This window comes from Coloeus monedula (assembly GCF_965178545.1).
Source record: "Coloeus monedula genome assembly, chromosome: 4".
NCBI classification, from domain to species: Eukaryota; Metazoa; Chordata; class Aves; order Passeriformes; family Corvidae; genus Coloeus; species Coloeus monedula.
This window is the reverse complement of record NC_138784.1, coordinates 3,956,148-3,980,272: the sequence shown is the minus strand read 5'-3', so window position 1 is coordinate 3,980,272 and position 24,125 is coordinate 3,956,148. Positions and strand designations below refer to the sequence as shown.

The 24,125-nt window shown below is 42.8% G+C and overlaps 1 protein-coding gene across 9 annotated transcripts in view; it reads right to left on the bottom strand.

The window, feature by feature from the left end:
- CALD1 (caldesmon 1) overlaps positions 1–24,125 on the bottom strand; it is a 177,422-nt gene that overhangs the window by 5,955 nt on the left and 147,342 nt on the right. For 6 of the 9 annotated variants that reach the window (XR_014226373.1, XR_014226374.1, XM_082280726.1 and 3 more), the window contains 9 exons: positions 22,119–22,265; positions 20,078–21,128; positions 19,364–19,438; positions 14,664–14,806; positions 10,066–10,321; positions 8,764–8,904; positions 2,199–2,242; positions 2,028–2,106; positions 579–710 (listed from right to left, as the gene is read on the bottom strand). Coding sequence is in view for 7 of the 9 variants with exons in the window: in XM_082280726.1 (XP_082136852.1) it covers positions 579–710; positions 2,028–2,106; positions 2,199–2,242; positions 8,764–8,904; positions 10,066–10,321; positions 14,664–14,806; positions 19,364–19,438; positions 20,078–21,128; positions 22,119–22,265 (2,068 nt within the window). In the remaining 2 variants the exon portion in view is untranslated. The remainder of the gene's footprint in view (positions 1–578; positions 711–2,027; positions 2,107–2,198; positions 2,243–8,763; positions 8,905–10,065; positions 10,322–14,663; positions 14,807–19,363; positions 19,439–20,077; positions 21,129–22,118; positions 22,266–24,125) is intronic. The other 3 variants (XM_082280729.1, XM_082280731.1, XM_082280730.1) reach the window with 2 other exon arrangements.

The following is a 24,125-nucleotide window of genomic DNA, read 5'->3' as shown; positions in this document are numbered from 1 at the left end:
CAGCCTAAACTTTAAAATGTTAAACCTTTAAAAGGTTAGAACAAATTACTAAAATTTAATGACTATCTGTAATAACCCACTTCAACCCATAACTCATCTTTTTGCCTATGATAAATGCTCATCAACTCACTTCAATTTGTAGAAAGGAAATGCTGCCTTAAGGATTTACATAGAAAAGAGGAAGGAAGGTCGGTCTCACAAATATTTCTATGCATTATCTGGAAAATATCATCACTATCTTGCCTATTCAATTCTCCTCTGCTCCCCAAAAGAATTTTGCTCTACTCAAAGAATTTCTTTGTACTCCACTTGAACCACCCAGATGTATTTGTCTAAGATATCTGGTGTGGCTCTGGAATGTCTCATAACTGAGCTCAGTAGGTCACTAAATTCTTCCATTATGCTCAATATTGGAGCCACACCATCTTGTGGGTTTCTGAGGACTTCAGGATCCTTTGGGATATTCTTCACCAGTGATGTCAACAGGAGCAGCCAAGGCTTACTTACAGGAACACGGATGGCAAGGTCAGGCCCAGAGCATAATTCTTTATAATCACTATGTTAAATTGAACACATACCTTATTTGGTGTTCCTGTCCCAGAGGGTGATGAAAAAACATTCCCTTTCTCCCACATGCTCTTGATATTACGGACACCCTCAGCTGGAACGTGAAGGTCAGAAGCTTTAGCTGGTCTTGAAGCCTTTGTGCCCTGGAGAAAAATTGGGGCCAGTTGGTGTTTGGAACTAAGAGCTGGATTTGCAGGCTGGTTTGACTCTGGGGAATGCAGCACCTCTGTGTGGTTCTAGCACTGATCATGCAAGGATGTGCCACATCAAGAAGTGCCACTGAGGCTCTCTGCCCTTTTGGATTTGCAGTTTCACCAGCTGTGAAAACAGCACTCGCTTGTTTTTGTGTTTATTACGTTTCTAAAATCTGTGGCAAACCATAGCTCTGCACCCAACTGCTCCAAGGCTTCCCAATCTTAGTTACTACCTGGATCCTGGAAGCCTGGCTCTTTTAGGGACCGAGCTAGGGAAATCCTTTTGCAGAGGCAGGGGGAAAGGCTGCTCTGTCATTCGGCTGCTCCATCTGTCCCAGACAACTGAACCTCACCAACACAGGATTCCAGGGGTAAATCTCAGCAATTACAATCTGTTTGAAACAAGGTGTTCTTTCAAAGAGTGGAGAATTGGGTGGGAGTTGTTGGAAATGTGTCTTTTGCATGGTTACTACAAACACCACACCAAATTCTTCCTCATTCTTCTTTTCAAGGTTCTTGCACATTTTACATGTCATAGATCTGATGAGAATAAGAACCTGTATGAGTGATGCTTTGCCTCTCTAGTTGCAAAGCCAAGTCAGATTTGGCAAGTTGTGGACAAATCAAAAACCCAGCAAAGGAAATATTTCAAGTCAGAGGGCAGCTGGATACAGTGGTATCAAACTCCTATTTTACCATGAGCTATGAAAAGAAAAATCTCTCAGTTCTGGCCCTTAGGCACATTATTAACCATTAGTTGCCAAAATCACCTGGAGTCAAATTCTGCGTTTTAATGTGATTTTGTTTGCCCTTTGTCACTGCTTAACTCCCTAGTTCTCTGCAGAGCATGTCTTTGCCAAGGAATTTCACTGTGAGGTGGCAGCCAGCAGCACAGAGCCAGTTCCTTGCTCTCCTAATAAGCTGCTAAGTCAGCTCTGCTCAGGATGACTATCAGCTCCATGCTGACAGCTCTGTCATCAGCCAAGCAGGGGATGTGACTGTCACTCAAGATGCTGACTGAATCCCCAAAGCTACTGCAAACCAGAGTAAGTTGCAGTATGAAAGGGAAGATGCAAATCTGAGGGTTTGTTTAGATGTATCTCTAGATGTTGGTTACAGATGGGCCTCAAGCATTTTGTTCTTGAAGTCCCCTTAAAGAAGAGTTTGTGATCAAAAAATCCCTGCAATTCTTGAACAGCAAAACAAAGGCTGATTAAAGGCTCAAAAGCCATTAGTAACCAGATCCATTTAGAGGAATTAACTTACCTCAATTGCACTAGTGTATTGCTCAAGTCTACTGTCAATCTTTGAGACAACTGCTGTTGTCTGGGTGGGCTTCATTCCACTATAGGAGTTAGAAAAAAAAATATCAAGAATTATTATTCCCTCCAATTAAACACTGCTGTTTGAACTGAACTTGCTGTTTCTTTGCTTTACCTCTTTTGAGCAGATTTGTTCAAAAATTCTGTTCGTTCCTCTATCTAGAAAAGAGAGGAACAAAAGCTTTAAGTTTAAAGTTAATAAAGAGGCAGCCTGTGCAAGGCCAGCCTAAAATGTCATTTTAAATGTCAAAAAAGTCAATCTGAAAGAGATACATTCCACCAGAAATTTCACACACACAAAGGTTTTATAGATAGGAGCCTATTATGCTACAGAATCATAAAAGTGGATGTATTTTCTGCATGAATGTTTGCATCCTACACATTTCTCCAGTGCCTCATATGTAACAAGAGAATAAATGGACAACACAGAAAAAAGAAAAGGGAAGAAGTCTCTCTCATGTAAGGGACTGATATGCACAAAAACCTATGTCATCCTCATATCTCTCACACAAGAGCAAGTATGTATCTCTTGAGACAGACAGCAAATTTAATAAAGATTTTCTGAGCTGAGACATCAGACTAGGCCAGGTTTGGAGCTCAGCCACACAGCCTCCCTTATGCATGCTTTTGGAGGCCACTAACAATTTAAATGTGAGCTCCAAAAAAACCCATCAGAGTAAACCCTGCTCATCAAGTTCAGGCAGCAGGGTCACTGCTGAATTATATATATATATATATATATATATATGCTGTTATTATACAAACTGGTATCTTACATTTTATCATTATTTTCTACTCTGTAAAATAGGAAAATATTGTGATGTTTCCAAGGAAGACTCACGAAGGTCTCATATGACTTCTGTCAAATCTCTCAATACTTTGAAAACAAAGAACTCCATCCCTGAATGAAGTTTTAAAACATTTCACATTGTGGGGTGGGGAGTATGTGCATCTATTTGTATTCTGGGTCAAGAAATATTTTCATCAAACTTCCTCAAGTCTCATCCACATTGCATTGCTCCACTTCTCATCCCGGGCTCTACAGTTTTACTTAAAAGTAAAATATATGCAAGCAGCTCCAGGGGATTGAAATGATTAATAAGCAGCCTGGCTGGATTCCTGGGGATTCCCCAGTCTCCATAGGGGCTCTCCATTTCCAATTTACTTTAACCGTGACGGCTCTGGCATTCGTGCCTTTAAAACAAGGCAGTGACAGCCGTTCCTTTAAATGGTTCTCCTCAGTGCCTTTAGCATCCAAGGCTTTCCCAGAACACTGAGTCCCGCAGCAATCCCATCAAAGGGCATGCATGGTTTATTTCTCAAGCCCTTGCAAGCAGAAACTCAGGCAGTTCCCTTGAGTGCAGGATTTGCCAAAGGAGCTCACTGGAGGACCTCCAGCTACCACCCATCCAGCTCAAAGGCACGCCTGCAGCTCTAAAACGTAGGTACAGTTTACAGAGTCATTTCCATTAACACTTCTAGTTACGAAAACGCGAGCTTTTTAAAAGCAGTCCTGAGTGCAAAGATGGGCTTTGCCGGGACAAATCCCCTGTTTCACTGGAGCGATATCACAAGGTGGCAGCAAAAGACCGGCAGGAGTCCTGCACACCCGCAGAACAGGTTACAGCTGTTCCACTCAGAGGGGATACGGTCAGCAATGCCACAAAACCAGCAAGTAAATGATTCAAAAGTGACCAAACAGACCGAGAATGGTAACTTAAAACACATCGCCTCTCGTCTGCTATGGTACAGTAGAAGTTTCCCCCAACGCTGATTTCTGGGTCGTAACCAGCAATGCATCAAAATGATGAGTTAATTCCAGCAAGAGCCTCCAGTTTCTCCCCAGTCTGTCCCCAGCTGCATCAGTGAAACCCTGGTGGGCAGCAAGGACAAGTAGTATGGACTATCTCAAAGAACCAGGACTCAAGGTAACCACCTAATAACTCATTTACAGGATCTTCGCTGTCTTTTATGTGCAGGTAGGAGAGATGCTTCTGCACAGCAGGAAAACCAGGCTTGAGCAGGCACTGGGGAAAAAGGGGAACAGGTGGGAGGGGAGAGGAACTAATATTATTATAGTGGCTGTAGTAAAAAGTCAGAAGTGGGGTCATTCTTTACCCACTGGAAACAGCAGTTCTCAGGGCACCAGCTGTGGGATCAGGAAGAAGTCAGGGATTTTTCAGAAGAGGAAAATGAAAAAGCAAAACAGAAAATAGAAAAGCAGAGTTAGGAAGAAACCCTCAGAGCTGAGCAAGGCCCTCTGGCTGGGGAAGCAGGTGCCTTGTGTGGAGGGATAAAACATTTTCTGCACATTTATATGAGAATTTGTTCTAGAGTATTTTCCTCAAAACATAGCAGAAGCAGACATTGAATACACCTAGAGGAAACAAAGCTGTACACACGTGTATTCAGCATATAAGTCAAACACATTTAGACTGCACAGCAACATCTAAAGGCCATTTACCCACTGCACATCACACAAACTCCATGCAAAGAATTTCAAACGTTTGGCACATACAGTAAACAGTATGACAAAATAGATCTGTAAAAGAAAGAGGCAAAGCAAGCTGGTTAGCATGAAATGCAATATTTTCTCAGTTTCAGAGCAGGAAATAAGAATAATCTTCTTACTGCATTCATCTTAACAGGATCTTGTTAAATAGCTTGGACTATGTTTTGTCACCATGGAATACTTTCAGAACACACACACGTACTCAAAGTCAGCCTGCCAGCCCCTCATTAAATTATGACCAGAAAGAATGAGTTAACACACAATATGAGACCTTGATCTGGGAAACAAAAACCATTGGATATTTCCAGTAAAACTGGTTTCATAGAAAGGTATTACATGATTCTTAGGAGTTTTAAGCTGTGTATTGGATATTATGCGACAGAAACTTGTAAATGGATCTATAGAAAACTCTTCTCAAAAAATGTGTCAAGGAGGAAGGGGAATAAAAATGCATATGGGAAACCCTGTGCTCTAATTTTGCCTCATATCCAAGAGTAGAAGAACCTAGTGGAAATCCACTGGAGACATAGTCCCTGGGAGAGGCTTCTCATCCTCCCTGAGTGGCCAACACAGTCTCTTGCTTCATTAAGCACAGTTATGCTTTTTCCTGCTGTCAGCAGCACCTGAGCAGAAGGTGCCAGTTTAGCTCAGTTTACCTACCAGACTCAAGTGCTGCCATCAGCATCAAAGATGGGGAAAAACAAATGTTGCATAACCTGTTCTTACCATTCTGTTTTCCCTCTGCTGCAATAACTCATCTAGGAAGAAGAGATTGTGTGGAGTCTAATTCTTTCCAGTCACTGCCCCAGCTGTCAGGTATTGTGAGCAATAATGAGATAGGACAAGACAGGTCTTTAAAGAAAAAAAAAAGCCTCTGAAAAGTCCAGTCTTCTGTCTCAGCTGTCAGCAATGCCTTCAGAGAGTGCTGGCTGCCACATCAGCTCATTTCCCAGGAGACATTTTCTCCCAGGACAGGGATATCCCAGCCTCCTGCCATTGCTCCCTCCCCTCAACACCTAACTGCTTTTGCATTTCTCTAGTGGTGGAGTTCATCCCCAAGAGGAGACTTAGTGCTGAATATGCTGTTCTCTCCTGATTAACCTAGAGAATAGAATACGAGAACTCAGCAACCCTCCTTCGCAAAGGAAAACACGAGGAACGAGCTCGTGTAAAAAGCAAAATGAACAAAGATTTTTCAGGAAATTTCATTCTTTGAATGCATCATATTTTGCATGAACTAAAGTAGGGAAAGCACAAGCTAGAGGCAGATGGGAGAGCAGCAGAAGTTGTTCCAGGCTTTGTCCTTATTTAAAGAAAATAACAAGACACAGGACAGAGGTTGAACAGAAGTTTGGTATTGCTGCAGCCCACGGGGTGTCCACCCAGCCCTGAGAAATCCAAGATGCTTCTGTCCCTGAGCTAGTGATGAACTTGGCCTGTATTTACTTGGCCTGTTTTCTCTTCACTGTCCCTTCAGAAAGAACCAGCCCTTGTGCTGTCACTGCGAGGACCCCACACTGCGGTAGTTCTGCTGAAGTAGTGCCTCAGGTTTGAGGGAAGCACTGTCTTTAACAGTTAAAACAACAGGAGTTGTCAACACTGTGTAGGCTGTGGTTTTTTCGAGGCCAGAGCAGACAATCACAGCAGGTCTTTGCAAATATAAGCATGTATGTACATTTTATCCATGTTCGTATACATACATTTACATTTGGGCATCCATGAGCTGGGTCATACATGGAGAGAAGCTGCACATCTTTGCGTCCCAGTTCTGAGTCTGCATGTCACGACAGTCCATGGCCTCCTGCTGGATAGATGCTCATCCATAGGATGGCAATACACCACACTGCTGCTCAGCTAATCTCCCTTCTTTCCTTTGTTCTTGTGGTTCACTTGGCAACCAGCACGCCCCACTTTCCTCAGTTAGCCACTCCTATGAACTTCTTTCTATTCCCAAAAGCTTATCACATCAGGAAGGACAGGGAAGGAGAAATAAGGTGCTTTGCCAAACTATGACCAAGGAGAAGACAGAATGTGCACATGTATCATACATTATTTTTATACTGAGGCTCCCTTTCTTCGGCATTAATTCCAACCACCCACCCACAACTGTGCATTTGGGATTCTCACATGACTCATGGCAGATCTAACGAGATGATACATTCATTAAGGGGGAAAACCTGTGCCAGATGCTTTACAAATCAAAAGATAACTTGGGCAGTGCATAGCAGACAGCGAGAAAGCTGTGTACCAACGAGGTGAGACCAGCCTGAGAAGTCTGTCCAAATAAAAGAGGTAGCAAAATAGACTGTTTTCTAATAACTGGATTTTGACATCAAGTTTCACATCAGGTTAATAAACTGAGATTATTCTTCCCTCAGCTCTTGACCACAGAAGGCCAAGAAACAGTTTAGGGTGTGAACTTCTACAGCATTACACACCTACACTGGCCACCCACAGACGCTGGACTGGAATATGTAGAGTATGACCGACTTCTCAGAGAGAGAAACAAAGAGGAAAAAATGTGTAGAGTTGCATGTATCAAGCTTTGTAGCAAACAACTTCTACCTAACAAGACACAAACCCCAGCAGCCACTGTCATCATCAAAAAAAAAAAACCTGTACCTTGGATGCTTAACAACATTTGAAAAATTTCAGCTTTCCTCTGAAAATACACTTAGAATAGTGAAGCAATTTGTACTGACAAAAGGTATCTGAAAGCTTTTAGCCTCCTGCCGAGTCCAGTGTTTTTTCACACTTTCCCCAAAATTAGGATCTATCCTTTTTACTTTGTGTTTTCAAGGATAATTTCCTCCATTCTGAGCTTTCTGTGAATTAAAGCTCCGAATGTATGTCATGAAAGGCATCTCAATAGACAGAAGAAAAGGAAGCCGTCCCAGGAGGGCTGGGAAGAAGCTGTATATTTACGGTGTCTGTTACTGACATCATCTTTAGCAACCAAAATGGCAAGACCAGGTTTAACTAACCCAAGCAAGTCGAGAAGCTTGGCAATTTTTGTTTACAACTGTGTGCATTCTGTCCTAATATTTCAGGTCCAAATGTATCTTAGAAGCAAAGGGCAAGACCATTCAAAAACACTTGAACTCTGTATTTGCTAGGACTGGACCCAAAACAGACCTGAATCCCCAGATTGGAACAAAGTGTAGCTCTCTGTGAGTGGAAAAGTAATTTTGTTCAAACGCAGTTTTTCACTCAACGGTTACATTTTTAATCTCATGGAGATCCACTTCATGGTTCAATGGGCTCCTTCCTGGTTCTTTTCTCTCCTAGCTCCCACTAAGTGGCCTTTTGGACAAACATTTTGGATTCTTAAATGACTAATGGCATGAAATGGAAAAAGCAAAAGATATTTGAAAACATTAATAGATCTGCAGTTTGAGCTTGATCTGAGAAAGCAAGCGGACTGAATTCCAAAACAATACTCCCAATAATTTCAGTGGGGCCAGGATTCCTCTTCCACGCTGAAAGACCATTTAATTGATTTATCACACTTCTAATATAGTATAGGCCACAAAAGACCATTTAGAAATCCTGCAGCAACAGAAGGGTGAGGTTTTATTTCTCATTATGTAAGAAAATGAAATCCAGACCAGTACTTCTAGATGTTATTTTTAGGGGGATTAGACATAAACTAGAACTCCCATACAGGTCAGTTACAATTAATGACGATTAGGCTGAATATGCTTAAAGACAAATTAGTCTGGCAAGGAAGAAAATAATTGTGGATGTGGAAGGAGTGAGAGAACATTTGTGACTCAATGATCTTAAGAGATCTTTTCCAACCTAAATGATTCTATGACTCTACTCCAGTTCACAAAGCAGTCCTATAATAAATTAAAAACAACACAGTAATACAGCTCTAAGATCCAAAAATAATTTCCCCTTGAAGGTGAAGATCCTTTTCGGAGATTCTTCATCAGCAAGAAGAGACAGCTGCCAGTCTAGCCTCCATTTTTAGGAAGGAACTCTAATTTTCAGTCATTCCAATGAATGACGTCCTTCAGCTAGAGGGTTCAGGCTAAGTCTGTCAAAGCAGTTTCCTAGGTCTGATTACAAGTATTTCACCACTGCTTTTGCTGCCTGGCTGTTGGTTTGGACTACAAACCCCATTACTTTTTATGTGCTATGTAGGTGTTAGTGGGGAGGTTACCTTGAGAGATGAACCTTTAGGACTGAAACATTTAAACGGCTTCTTGTCTTCAGATACACCATCTTCCGGCATCTTTTGGCGTTTCTCAGCAGCTTCAGCCCTTCTTCTTTCGATCTCTTCCTTCATCCTCCTCTTTTCCTCCTTAAAAAATATGAATGTTTACTTGTTCTTTCAGAAACCACATCACTGTTACAGGGCTGTGCAGCCCTGCAAACATTTACCAGATTTTCTAAGAACAGATTTTTATGCCAGTCGAAAAAGTTCAGTGATCTGTGTGAAACTTATAAAGTTATTAATGCCAATCCATCACAGTGTTAAGAATGGCAGGAAGACAATTAAGTCTGTGCTGCTCTAGTGTCTCCTCGCAGTGAAGTCACCAAATTTATTGTCATATAGTGCCACCTAAACAGAGGAAAAGACTCAAACTCTGTTTCTCTGTATTCTCATGTATCACATTGGTATTGTTCTTCTGTCCCTCGACTCTGACACTTATTGTGCCAAAGTTAATATTTAACATGGAAAAATCAAGAGGTGGCCAAGAAACCCAAGATTAAACGCTTGCAGATCTCCCTCCAGAGATGAGTTTTGCTTCATGAGCTATGGTCAAACCAGAAGCCCTCAAAGCAACACCATTGTGAGCACTTGTCAGTGGGGTCTGACCAGCAAGGTATTGGGTAATCTTGGCATCTAATGAGTTCTGTTGTAAAGAGCTTAGTACATTAAAGGAATTGGCATTCAGCTGCCAGATACTATCAGTATTATTCATTTACCATTTGTTTCCCAAACAACTAGGATTCCTAAATGATGCACCAGAGACTTGGAAATCCTATTTGTAGAGTCCCTTGGCAGAGGAAGTACAAGAAAACAGATGTGTTGGATATTCAATATTTAAATAGACAAGAATATCTCCCTAATGAGATCTAGCCCATTGTAACTATATATAACATTAGCATTCCAGCCCATCTGCAGCAGATAAATTTTGACATGCACTTTGTAATTCAATCCGTGTAATGTCAAAAAAATTCTGTGGCTACAGCACTGCCCCAAGATTTTGAATCCCCAAGAAGATAAGAAATTTTCAGCTATCACAGATGAAATCCTGACTAGTGAAAACGGATATTAGAGCCCTGTCTATCCTAAGGCTAGAATTAGAACATTTTTCCTACGCTGAATGCTGCATGTTTTACCTCAAGTCTTCACTAGACAATGCTGGAAAGAGTTATCAACTAATGCAAGAATAGTGGAAGTAAAGTAGTAATAAAGGAATAAACCCAAGTTCAACACTCCCTACTTTACACTTACCTCCTCTCTGATTTTCCTCTCAGCCTCCTCCTGCTTCTTCTTCTGCTCCTCTTCCTCCAGGATTTTCCGGCGCTCCTCCCGCCTTTTCTTCAGTTCATCCAGCTCTGCTGCCGCCTCCTGCTGCTTCTCCTTCAGCTTCTCCAGCTCCTCGCTCTCGTTCTCGCCCCGCCGGCGGCGCTGATCTTCCAACCTCTTCAGAGCCTCGACCCCCGGCTTCGCCTCCTCTGCATTTGCAGTCCCTTTCAAACTGGAGCGGCTGGGAAGGAAATCAAAGGAAAAACGATGCCATGGGGTTTTCCCTTCCTGGCCAGAGCCATCTGCTGCCATGTGCTCAGCAGCAGCATGAGAGCCTGGCACTCCAAGGTGCTGCCTTTTAAGACCATTTGCTCCTTGCAAGTAATGGCTGACCCAAAACATTTCCATCAGGAGTTGTTAGGCTGGGATATTACAAGGAGCACCTCTCCCATCACTGCTAGGGAGGAAGGAGTCTCTTCCACAAGCCTGTGTGCACAGGATCTGCACCACCGTGCCTGAGAACTTGTGCCACCCCTATTTTGTGTCATAAAGGATGCACTAATCCTTTGCCTTCAAAGGCAAAACTTTTTTATAAACCTTCTAGAAAAAGATAAGCATCTTTGGGGACAGAACAAATTATATTACAGGAAAACAGGAGGAAATAAGAGAGGAGAGGGAGTCTTCCAGTTAAAACAGCATTTAAAAAAAAAAAAAAATCCTAAAAGGATTCCTATCCCATCTATAACACCCATCACTCTAACTCCACCAGAATGTATGAACAGAAAGGTTCATCAGGTCTTTTGCTTACATTTTCTAGGGAAAAGATGAGTTTTTAGTAAGGACCTGGAAATTAGTAATGGTTACTTTCCACAGGAGAAAAACAGGAGGAAGGGAAGGGAAGGGAAGGGAAGGGAAGGGAAGGGAAGGGAAGGGAAGGGAAGGGAAGGGAAGGGAAGGGAAGGGAAGGGAAGGGAAGGGAAGGGAAGGGAAGGGAAGGGAAGGGAAGGGAAGGGAAGGGAAGGGAAGGGAAGGGAAGGGAAGGGAAGGGAAGGGAAGGGAAGGGAAGGGAAGGGAAGGGAAGGGAAGGGAAGGGAAGGGAAGGGAAGGGAAGGGAAGGGAAGGGAAGGGAAGGGAAGGGAAGGGAAGGGAAGGGAAGGGAAGGGAAGGGAAGGGAAGGGAAGGGAAGGGAAGGGAAGGGAAGGGAAGGGAAGGGAAGGGAAGGGAAGGGAAGGGAAGGGAAGGGAAGGGAAGGGAAGGGAAGGGAAGGGAAGGGAAGGGAAGGGAAGGGAAGGGAAGGGAAGGACCCCAAACCGAAAGAATCTGCACAGGTGAAGTGCATGCTTCCAACAGAGTCAGATAGCATCACCTTGTAAAATAATTACCACATCAGTGTTTAGACCAATATCTGCTCCCTAAGTGTATTTAATGTTACTGCTGACAAGGGGATAGGTACCTAAGATTTCTAAGTGTGCTACTGACAAAAAGACAGAAGATGGACGTACTTATGGAATTTTCTAAAAAAACTTTTGGTATTCTTGGCATCTAAAGAAGCTGGATATAAATGACCACAAGAGAGTATAAATCAAAGATACCAACAGTAACTGTTAGAGACAGCAATATAAAAAACTAATACTATATAAATTTGCAATCCAGCCAATCACACCCAATCCTGCAAAGATGCTCTTCATTCAGACACCTCATGCAGATGGAGTCAGCCATATAAAACAGGACCAGAGTTAAATTATCTGTGGTTTCAATATCATAATAGAAGCTACTAACACAGAGTTCTCCACCCCCACATGAGCTTACCAAATCAAATAAAATTCGGTTCTAGCACTGTATCACTTAAAAAACGCATGACAAATTAATTGAAGTGGCCATGAATGAGGGCTTGCATCAGGTAGTTATGCCAAATTACAGAAAGGAACCTCTGCTTTTGTAAACGAAAAATACATACACAACTGAGCAAGCATTGTGAGAATACATTGGAAACTTTATCCAAAATGTCATTTAGCCCATTCAGAAACAAAGTGAAGGGCAATACATGAGGTGTGATTTTGAGCAGGTGTCTAGCCTGGAATACCTCTGAGTCAGTTTGCAGAAGTACTGAGAACCCAAAATGTTCCAGAAGCTTCTACAAGGCACTGTGTGATTTCTGAAGATCCAGTGCATCTAATGCAGCACAGGACATACGAAATCCCTGGCTGTCTTAAGGCCTTCCCGCTTCATTGAAAGGTTGTAGCCCCAACAGCAAACAAACCCAGGAACCTCACTTTTTTTTTCCTTTGCCTTTTGGTCTCTGTGTTGCCAGCTCACCAAAACCTGCAAGCTTTGGGCCCAAAGAAGATGGAAGAGGTCACTTCGGATAGACAAAATGATCCCCTGGCAAGGGCAAACATTTGGCCTTCAGAATTAAGAGAATGGAGAACATTTGCCAAGATTCTCCTAAGAAAGAGCCACTCTGTTCTCTGTCAGCACAGAAGAAAGGTTAGCTCTCAGTGCCTTCCGTGCAGTCAGCCCCAGTGAAATTAACTCAGCTGATAAAGCCAATGGCAGAATCTAGTCTGAACATTCTTGTTTGCAGACCTCAGGTGATTATTTTGGCCTCCTCACAAAGAAGGATATTTAAAGTTTTGAACTTTATCCTCATGCTGCTCACAGGTCTTCCCTGACCGGTTCTGCATTATCCAAAATAGCAAACAATACACTGGCACTAATTATCCTTATTTTCCTCCACCTCCAACTCCTCTGTTTTCAACAGATTCTGGGAAATCTCTGTTCTCTGCTCTCAACATTGGGAAACTAGTATTGAGATGCTGGGTGGAGGACGAGTTTTGTAAGCACCTCTTTGGTATTAAGAAATGAAGCTGGTTGCCAGCTTTCAGACAAGGAGGAAAAGGAAAGAAGTGGCTTGTGGGAGCCAAAAATGTCAGAACAATGTGAAAAAACATCTTACATCATATTTAGGACTTTTGCAGTCCTCTATGAGAATAGGGAGGAAGGCAGGTGGGAGGGGAGATGGGAAGGGGAAGCCATAAAATGGGATTTATTCTGTATTTCTCTTACTGACTGACGTAGACAAAAAGATAACATTTTTCTTCAGCCTCCACTACCCTGTTTTGTTCTGAATTCTCACCACTGAAAGTTAGCCAAGTTATATTCTTTCTAAATAGTGTCTGATATGATCATTAAAAAAAAAAAAAAAAAGGAACAAAGGACAGTTGCAGACAGAGCTCAACTCTGTGGGGGCAGTCCATTAGAAAATAGGCCAAGAGCCCTAATTCATACCTAACCACCCAACAAACACTGGCGCCTCTGCTGATGTTACCAACCCAAGTCTTCTACTCAGCTGATAAAAGGTTGTTGAACAGGCTTCTTCACACTTCCATACAGTAGAAGAAAAACAGAAATGGAAAAGAAAAAGGAGTGGAAACTCAAAGCTATGTTTTGTCACTAATGCCTGTCTCCCACAGGAAGTAAAGCAAATGAAAACACAACAAAAATACTTTTAGAAAATCATTCTCATGTTATCAATGATGTGACCCAAGCCATGAAGGACAGTTTTGAGCAGGGCCAATTTCCTGCTATTCCATCTCCATCGCTGTCTGTCTTTTGGCCTTAGGTCAGGGTGTCTCCAGGGTCTTTTGAGCTGCATTTTATTTTGAGAAAGTTTGTTTTTCCCGGAAGAATCACGAGGGGAATGCTGAGATACAATAGCAAATCCCATCTGCCATGCTCAGATTTCTCAAACTGCCTGGAGAGCTTAACCTTTCCTTTGCCTGTGTCAATGTAAAAGAGGAAGGGAGATGCAGAAGGAGAAAAATTTAGATTTCTAACCTACTCATTACTAGTTTCCTGCTAAAAAGAAGAACTTAATTTCTATTTCATGTATCCCATGCTTTTAGCAGGCAGGATCCTTTTAAATAAGATTTTCACTAGAAAATTGTTACCTTCTTTGCATTTCCCAATACAACCACAAGCCAAATATTCCCTTAAAAAGAAAAATAAAAATCAAACTGTGACACAGCTTATAAAAAGGAAGGCAAAAAAAGAAAAAAGAAGATGATTTTGTCGAGGAAAGGTTTTTTACCTGATTGAAAAAACACTTTTCTACAGAAGCCATTAATTTCAGTGTTTGCCCTGAAATCAAGAGAGAAGCTCTTTCTAGAGTTACCAGCTGGATTGCACTTCATTCTGCTATGCAGAGTCTAATTAAAAATAGGTGGGTAATTGGAAATAGTTGAGATCTGACTTAAAAAATTAGAGAACACAAAATCCAGGGTTTTGTCATTATTGGCCTCTGTGTAGATATTAGAAATAAATGAGAAAGGAAAGCCCCAGCAAAGTCTCTACTGAGGAAGCAAGGCCATTTCCATCTGCTTTCTGAACTTCATGTTGTTACTGCAACAGCGTGGGGACAGCTTAGAACCTACAGAACTACAACCCAGTGGACACCTGAGCCATTGCTGAGGTTGCCAGCCCAGTTCCTCCACTCAGCTGCCACAAGGCTGTGAAGCAGAGACCCAGAGATGGCCCCTGATCTGCTGAAACCCAAGCAAGCCCAGTTCTTACTTGGAACTTACCCAAAAGCATTCTCAGTAGGTTTAAGTTTGGAGGCGGTGAGCTCACGTTCTCCGTTCTGTGCCTTTTGTTCAGGAACGCCCTTCTTACGATCCCAGACGCTTTTCATTTCCTCTTTGGGTGCTTTACCTTTGTCATCTTTTACCTGTTCAGAAGATAGCATAAATCACAGAACAAAACACAAGACACACAAAAAAAGAATGAGGCATTCTAAGTAACAGCTGAGAAACACGGATTTCTTGGCAAGACTGGGAACTGTCTTCCTACTGTTTATGTGCTACATGGCAGAAGTGGTCTGCAAAGCTCTAAACTGTAATCAACCATCACTTTGCTCTCCTGACCTGAACTCAAGACCAAAGCATCTTGAAAATAATATTATCAGTCTTCTGTGAAAGTTTTCTGTGACCATGGGACTATGCCACCACACTGCTTCACTCTGCAACTGCACCCCCACTCTTCCCTCCCACTGCCACATCATTCACCTGCTGCTTCCTAAGGTTGTGGGTTGCCAACTCTCTGGGACTTGTCAATACATTCTTGGTACCAGGTTTAGGGCATTGGTGCAATAAAAATAACACAGAGCCTCCACACAACGTCAAGCCTGTTTGACAAAGTTCATGCTATTTTCAGTGTCATAGCAGAGGGATACTTCATTATTGCAAGAATAATGGCCAAAACACAGAATCATCCCTATATCAGAGCCAAACTTACTCTGGCAAAAAACACAGTCCTACCTGGGGCTGGGCATGGGTAGCATTATCAGACACGAATATTTAAATCTATGAAGAAGGAAATGCTCTGGAAGACACGAGTAAAAATTCTCTTTATCCTTACAAAGCTTTCTCTTATGATTCTTAATAGTAATCAAGAATATTTTGTGCATCAACTTCATTCTCCAGTATTCCTTCAGAGTTAAGAAGTATTTATCAATACCACAGATGGCCTGACCCCAGCATGCTGAGTCATGGCTAGATGCTGCTAAAAGGAGAAAGTGAAGTGATTTAAGTTATGTATCCTCAGGTAGAAATATTCCCAGTTAGTTAAGACTACCAGCCAAAACAAACATCCAACAGCAGCAGATGAAACGTTTACCTCCAAAATATTTATTTGCTTTCCCCAGCCCTGTGTTGAAGGAAGCAAGCCAGAAATACCTTCTGTATAGAAGTCAAATGGAGACCTTTAGAAATTAAATACTTTGGAAGGCTGTTGCAACCCCATTTGCTAACTAGAAAGATAAAGAACTTCTGTAACAACAGATAAAGAACTCCTGTCTGCAACACAACTGCTCTTCAGGTGTCCTGAGCTGCACCTTGAAATAAAAAAGTAGTACACAGCTTCACGTCCAAAATCAAAAGAAATTTCTTTTCTTCCTCATCAAAGAGCAGCTCCTGGAGAAGCAAAATCTTTACCTACAAAGGATGAGTTCAGAGTCTTCAAAGCCAAGATCCTCTTAAGGCATTGAATTAGGCTGGTGCTGAGTGAGTCCCAGAGTCAGTGTGTGACTTTACCCGAGGCCAGAGAAAACCGATCGGATGGACGCCATCGTGGCAGCCCATGTTGTGAGTGAGAATAGGATGGTTAAACCATCTGAGCAAATTTGCTACTGGTGGGGGAGGTTGGACACAACCAACAGAGGCATTTGCTCTGCTCTGAGAGCAGGCAGCAGCGGTGCAGACTTTTCTCACCCTCTCCTGCCAGCAGGCTTTAGCCATGACCTGGCAGCAGCTCCCTGACAGACAAGAGGGGAGTTCAGCTTCCCTGGCTGTGCATTCTTTGGCCATGATGCTGCAGCTTCTACAAGCAAGGCCATTATTACCAGCAGCCTCAAGGAATGGTTTGCTGTTTTCTAGGAGCTGGGCTGAGACAAGCAGGGCTATTCATTTATCCTAATGAATGCCATCAGACAGTATCATCTTCTGGGTGTTCCCAAATCAGGGTGAGCTAGTGATCATGTTCACAGCAAGAATCTCTGCTGCCTGTTAGCAATCTCCTGACCCTCCAGCCCCAGTCAGGGTGATACTGAAACCGGCTGTGTTGATTGGTGCAAGATTTCTCATGCCAGGATGTCTGTCCTGGGATTTTGAGAGCATAAGATTTCCTTTGCTGAGATTTTCATCAAGACCTTCCTAAGTCTTACTAAAAAGCCAACACTTCCAGCTGCCTTATGTATTTAGGTCCACTGGGGAGGGCTGTATCTCTTACATCTTAATTGAAAGCACTGAGAAAACTAACATTAAAACAATATAGTTTAAAAATTAATAGGTTAGGAAATAGCACTTCAGAAGCCAGTAGGATTTATGACGGTGTGTCTGCATTTGAGAAAACCATTAACACAGCTTGGCCTCTTTATTCAAAAAGATGGTAAAACAAGATATTACAGAAACATTTCACATCTTTTGGGCCCAATCCTTCTCCTACTCATTTTAATACCAAAACAGAGATTGATTAGCACAGAAGCAAAAACCTTTGTTTATCTCATTCCAAAGGCAGGCAAGAGAGTAAGTTCTTTCCCTTGTCTCACTGCTTCCCTAAATTATAGACTAATTCAGCTTCTGCTGAATTAAAAAAGAATTCCACTTGGAGCAAATGGGTGATACTACCTGAACTGAAATAGTTCACATGTCCTCACAAATCTTGATATCAAGATAGAACATGATCAAAGGCACGGTTAGCAAATTTCCAGCCTTATGTATTTACATTTTAATCTTTCTCCACACTGTTTCTTTACTGTTAGATTTTTATGCTGTTATTTGAGAGGTGAGATTTCTAAATCTTGAGTCTGAACACCTTCAGACTGAAGCAAATGCATTACTGAGGTTGGGGCCATCTGGCAGATTTGATTCCTTACTTGGGCTCAGTTACTTGGTGAGCTAAAAGCTGTGGGCATCTGGGTCAAGGGCTTCCCTGTAGAGTCAACTCTGGGTCCAAATACCATGAGAATAGCAACTGTTGCAGCACATCTAGCCAAACTGGAAGCAGGAAATACCAGGAGCCTCACATCATGAGAAAGCTTGCTCTTGTGAACTTCTCGGGTCACTTTTAAGAACAAAAACTGTGCAGAAGTTCATAAAAAGAGACAAATTTTTCTTGCCAAATTAATCGAAACCTGAACTTTGAGGGCCAAAGCAGAAGCAAAACCTGATTATGTAGATACATTCTATTCCTTCAGGGTCTTCTTCATGAAACACTGGCATCCTCTTAGCTGCATGCACATTCAGAAAGAGACCTCATTGAATTTGTATGTCCTGGAAAGGGGGGGAGAAGTGGAGATGGGAGCCTGATCATCAAATTTTCGTCACAAGTAAAGAAGCAACAATTGAGATTTTCAAGACATTTTGAATGCTCAGAATGGGTATTCAGCATTGCACTAGAAGTGGGATTCTATTAAGTTGTCTCAGCTTGAGCATCTAAAGATGGAAACACTAAAATCACAAGTAACTCTTAAAAGTCTTGCCAATTTCCTGGAATAATCTAGCCCAGTGGGTAGGGTTTAAAAGCATGATGAGAGCTCCAGGGAGAGCTGGCCCAGCTCTCCATAAGAACAAGCAGGACAACTGTGTCTCAAGTTCCCCACAAATCAAAGTTTGTGGTCAGTTACAGACTCCTCTTTACATTTACTTTTAATATGCGAAGATTGCATGCAAAAGTGAATAGTGGAAACTGGTTCTGTCCTCTTAATATAATCCATCCCTTATTTTGTGTGCAGCTATTTCCTCACCACTGTCTGAGGGTGAGCTAAGCATCTACAGCGTGTTCCAAACTCATCTGCTAACTGAGGACCCTGGAGTGGACCCTCTACAAACCCTCAATGGTCCCAACCCACTGGACTGGCAGCAATCTGTGCTGTGGCTCCCTTTAAGTCCCACAGATCTGGCTGAACCCAAATGGGTCCAAATTTCCAAGGCTCTGACCAGTCTCTGACCAGCCTCCCCTAATCAGAATCAGGGGCTGTTTTGAGACCTGGACCAAAACCACAGCTGCTGCACAGCACTGGATGTGGCTCCCTGTGTCCAGCTGTATCCTGAAGAGTAAATGGTCCCCAAATCTTATTTACTTACCATACAGTAAAACACCATGGCACCAGCTCCTGTGTTTACAGTGGAAATGCAATGCAGTAAATTTTGTAGATTTTCTCTTTAAAACAAAAGAAGAATCTTGGGTATGCACAGTTTATATCACGGGGTATTGCAGTTTGCAGGGGAATTATTAGTTGAGGCAGTCAGGTGGCCAAGGGGCCTAGATTGTTATTGTCATTATGATGATTATTATCATTATGATGATGATTATTAATTATCATTATGATGATGAATATTATTAGAGTAAGTCTCATTCATAGGGAAAAAGTTCACAGTGAAGTGAGAGGAAACCAGGGAAGGATGATTAGTTGATACTGTCCTGAAAAATTCATCCCTAGGGGGAAAACCATATTTGTGCTATTGACTGAACTGAGTTTCCTGAAATATTTAAGACAAACAGGAATTGGCCCTAAAGCCCCAAAAGAACAAACCACTTAAGAATTTACTTAATTTTAAGCACTTAAGGAGCTTCATCCCTATTTATTTCAGCAGGATTACCCATGTTCTTGAAGTGGAGCACAAGTTTAAGTACTTTGCTGAAGAAGCAACTTTCAGTTATAGGTGCCTTATTTATTTTCATATCTCAAGTTTCCCTATCACACCTAAATCAGTGGTTTATGAGTTACCTGATCTTTTATGGAGGTAGCTTGGAGCTTCTCTTCTGGCAGCTTTTCCTTTTTAGCTTCCACTTTTTCTTCCTCCTTTGTTTTTGGGTTTTCAATAATTTATTTATTTTTTAACATGAAAACACCGCACCTGTCTGAGCTTTTGTTTCGCCACACTGTGTTCACAATCCTGTGTGCAGCCACAATTCCATCATATGCTGCTGTGCCCACACCTCTGTGTGCAGCTGTGCCCCCTGCACCCTCTCCAAATGCTCCCAGTTCCCCCCATCTGGACCTTTCTCCCTTGCACGGCATCATGCTCACACGTCCCAGTACAGAGCCCTTTCTTGTGATTTGCATACAGCACACAACATTCCTCACACAGTTTAACAGGTGCACGTAACGTTCTGTGCCAAGATGTGTCTGCCTCCACCTCCTGTGTTACTGCATTAGGCCAGTTTGTAGCAGCTGAGGAAAGAAAGGCAGCAAAAGCACATGCAAAGGCCTGAACATGCAAGGTTTTCTTTGAACGATGGAGTGAGGTCAGGCCTGTTGTGCACTGAATTACTGGTAAGCAGGAGGGGCTTTATTTTTAAAAAGAGAGAGCGACAGCACAAGTATTAGTAACTTCAGTACAGGACTAGATCTGTGAGGAAATTCCAATTCAATCTTTTCTTGCATTACATTTCACACAAACCACAGGTGTCTTATCTTGGTGCAAAATGTTTACTGTACCTGTTTTTTTAAGAAAGCTGCTTGAGGTTTTTTGTCTTCTACTTTCTTCTCTTTTACCTGTTTATCTTCTATTTTCTGTTCTTCCATCTTTTGTTTTTCCTTTAATTTCTCTGCTTCTAGTTTAGCCTTTTCCTCAGCTGCCCTCTTTTCCGCTTCTGCCTTTGCTCTCTCCTCAGCTGCCCTCTTTTCCTCCTCTGCTTTCTGTTTTTCCTCAGCTGCCCTCTTTTCCTCCTCTGCTTTCTGTTTCTCCTCAGCTGCCCTCCTCTCCTCTTCTGCTTTAGCCCTCTCTCTTTCCTCAGCTGCCCTCTTCTCCTCTTCTGCCTTAGCCCGCTCTTCCTCTTCTGCCCTAGCCCTCTGCTCAGCAGCCCTCTTTTCCTCCTCTGCTTTCTGTTTTTCCTCAGCTGCCCTCTTTTCCTCCTCTGCTTTCTGTTTTTCCTCAGCTGCCCTCTTTTCCTCCTCTGCTTTTAACCTCTCCCTTTCTTCTGCTTCCTTCCTTTCTTCCTCAGCCTTTTCCTCATCCCTAAGCTTCTCTTTATCTACAGCATCAGTTACACTTTGCGTCCCTTCCGGCAGAGCATTTGTATCATTCTCTGCTTTGTGTTCCTCTGCATTTACAGTTACTGCCTCTTCTTTATCTGTGGATTTCTCTGCTGCCACATCTACCTGGTTTTCCTCTACGGGGAGCTCCTTTGGTTTCTCCTCCTGTACCTCCTCCTTGTCTTTTTCTTCTTTTTTTTCCTCTTCTTCCCCATCTTGCCTCCAGTTGTTCCTTTGGTACGATTTGGTAACTGTTTCTGTCTCCTCAGTCTCATAGCGTCCTCGGCGTGTTTCAGCCTTTTCCTCTTTCCCCGTGGTCTCGTTTTCCTCCACATTGTTTACTTCTCTCCTGCTGGGCAGTGACAAGCTCCCATCTGTGATCGTGGGGTCAAATTCCTTCTGGCGTTCCAGGGCTTCCTGCAGACGTTTCTGGCGTCTCTCCTCCCGTCTTGCCAGTCTCTCCAGCAGTGCAGCTTCATCATCTGTAGAACGCTTGCTTTCCTCTCCTGCCACACTACGTAAAAGGGACAGGTTTGCATTAAAAAAGAATAAAATCTTTCTAACAACATATGCACTTCATTGTTTCTAGGAAAAAAGCTTGCTGTAACATCATTCCACGATTGGAAAACACAGCAGGTTACACACTTCAAAATTTAGCTGCTGTTTTGCTATCTGTATCCATTCTCCTTGCCTTAAATAGAATGCTTCTTGTGCTCAGCATCTATTAGCACTTCCTAGCACAATTCTGGTTTCTTCTATCAGTTGTGTTATGGCCACTGGAAATCTGGGTATATTGTGACTGTGAACAAACAATTATTGTGAACAAATGATGGACGGACTGGGAGGTCAGCTCTGGACAGACAAGAAGGCCACTCAGCTTGTGACAAGTGGGTGGGGATATGAGTGATATGGTTTAATGGTTTAGTGGCTACAGGGGCACTGCTGGGTTTGTGGTTGGACTTGATGATCTTAAAGGTCTCTTCCAGCTTTGATGATTCTATGATTTTAAGGATCACCTCATTCCATAAGTTTTTCTGCTCTTTATACCTGTCTGACACTGACAGTGCCAGATGAGTGCTGTGGTCTAGAGCTCACACCCAGCACCCTGCAGGCATGTTGCAGCTACAACTTGAGGACTGGGTGCCACCCAGTGTTTTGGCCCCACAATGCCATGACCCATTGTAGCAGAACAAAAGATGTGGTGTTTTGTGAGGCCAGATGCATCCATGCCTGAGAGAATCTGAGCTTCCATGAACCCCAGCTGAATTAGCCCATAGACAGCCTTGAGGACACCTGGTTATGTGTCATGAGCACAGCCTCAGGCTCTCACCCTACCTCATAGACACAGCCAGGGTGATCCTCACAGTGTTAGGTCCTTCTTCAGTTTAAGGATGGCCAAACCCAATACTTAAAATTCAAGCGCCAAAGCAAGGCTCCTCCAAAAGTTCTCTACTCTGAACAAAAATTTCCATTGATTTGTCAGTAAATGACATCAGACATTTACCTGTTCTGGGCATTCACTTCGGATTTCTCCGTTACTTCTCCTGAGAGATCTCCTTCCTCCTTTTGCCGCAGCCTCTCCTGTCGAGCCCGCCGGCGACGTTCTCTGGCGGCTTCTTCGTCATCGTCATCATTTCTCTGGTAGGACAGCCTGCAATAGGGATAGGGAGACAAAGGTGCTATAGCATGTTGGACAATGAAAAAAATCACAAAATGCAGTTTTCTAGAGCACAGTAAGCATGGCTAGAGTGGCTGCTCCACACGCTGTTTAGAAAATACGCTGTGAAATTGAGATGCATCATTTCAAACCCCGGTTTTCTTTTGCTTCTCAGAAGTGAGCTTGACTTGAAAATAGTCCCGGTGAAGGCAGCAGCCACACCACACTGTCAGCTGGCTCCTAGAAAACACCAAATCCAAAAAAGCTCAGCTCTGTAGCTGAGCAAACGCCCTGCCAGCCTGCGCCATGATCCTGTCGGAGCACTCACAGCAGCATTTGAGCAGACTATTGCTCAGGCCGACGTAAGTGAAATTGGACTCAGCAAAGCAGCTTTTCATTAGTCTCCTCTAAATAGCACATGCTGAAAATGGTGACGGTATTCTAAGTTTTAAAGACTAGAAAGCAGGGAGACACAAGTACGACAACAGCTCTCAATGGTCGGTTCTGAGTGCCAAACATCTGACACCCACAAAATTTTTGTGAGCCCGGAGCCCTGCCAGGCCAAATCACACAAGATCGCTGCTGTGATGAAAGCCTACAGCTGACAACCCATTGTACTCATCTAACCCAACAGATGAGTACATTTAGTTTCATCCTACTTGAAAAGGAAAGCAAGACCTTACAATCCTAATAATCCTGTGTCCCATTCAAATCTTTGCTAAAGTTATTACTGTGTGAGATAAAGGGAGAGCCCTGCATTCCTCTTATCTCTTTGTGCAGGAAAAGTGAATTAGGAAGCTAACATGTGCCAGACCCAGCCAGGGAGTCCATTTACTTTGCTTCTGGCAGTGGTCTGATACATCACGGTTAAGAAGTCTCCCTTCCTTACCCAGTCACACATTTAAGTCAGCAGTGCAGCCATGAACATAGAAAAAACCCAGAGTTCTGCATTGAGTAAAACCAAGGACTGATAATGTTTGTACTGCAAAGAATATTTTTACATTAAAAGCAACTAAAACATTTTGATTTAGCCATCAGTCAGATTCTATGGGCCCAAACCTCTGCCATCACCATGTTCTGATATTCCTTTTCTCCTTTGCTGAAAGAAGGGTGAAAGCATAGGTTCAGCAGGGGTTCAGCTACCCCAATTTTGCTTTAAGAATTTAAAGAGTAAAACATGGCTGAGCTACTTGCCAGACCTAGAACAGCATTTTCATCCTGAATGCACCAAAGAATTTGATTTGCTACTTGATTTGCTCTGCTTCAAGAGCTTGCAACCTTTTTCTTTAGAGAAACAGCTCCTCTCAAAGACAGTGCAAACCATGACCAGCATGGCCATGAGGGATCACAGTGGGGGATGAGGAAGAAAGGAAGGAGACAAATTAAAAACACTAGAGGTGATGCAGGGAAGGTAAGGAAAAACACTTCCTGCCACTTGTAAGCAAGTTCAAGGGGTATCAACATTTCTTTTAGGTCTAGAACAGAAGGGGTGCGAATACAACAAACCAATGGGGTCTCTGATTTCCACAAGAAAAGAGACTCTGGAATAAAACCGCATTAGCAAACTGACCACAGACACTCCCCCTCATTAGTAAGATATTCTGGCTTCAAGAAGCCTGTGATCTTTTCAGGTCTGAAGTCCAGATGTAAGGGCACAGGAGAGGACACACTGCTCCTAGCCTGTGGCAGCTGGATAATGGCCACGACTGAGTCGATACCCAGGGCCTATAGCTCAGGATTTGTCTTTGCAGTGAGACCACACAAGAGTGAAGAAGTTTATCCCACTCTCTGTACCCACACAGAGCACCCCTACAAAGCAAGGAGGACAACTGCTTTTAAAAGCCTCTTTAAAAT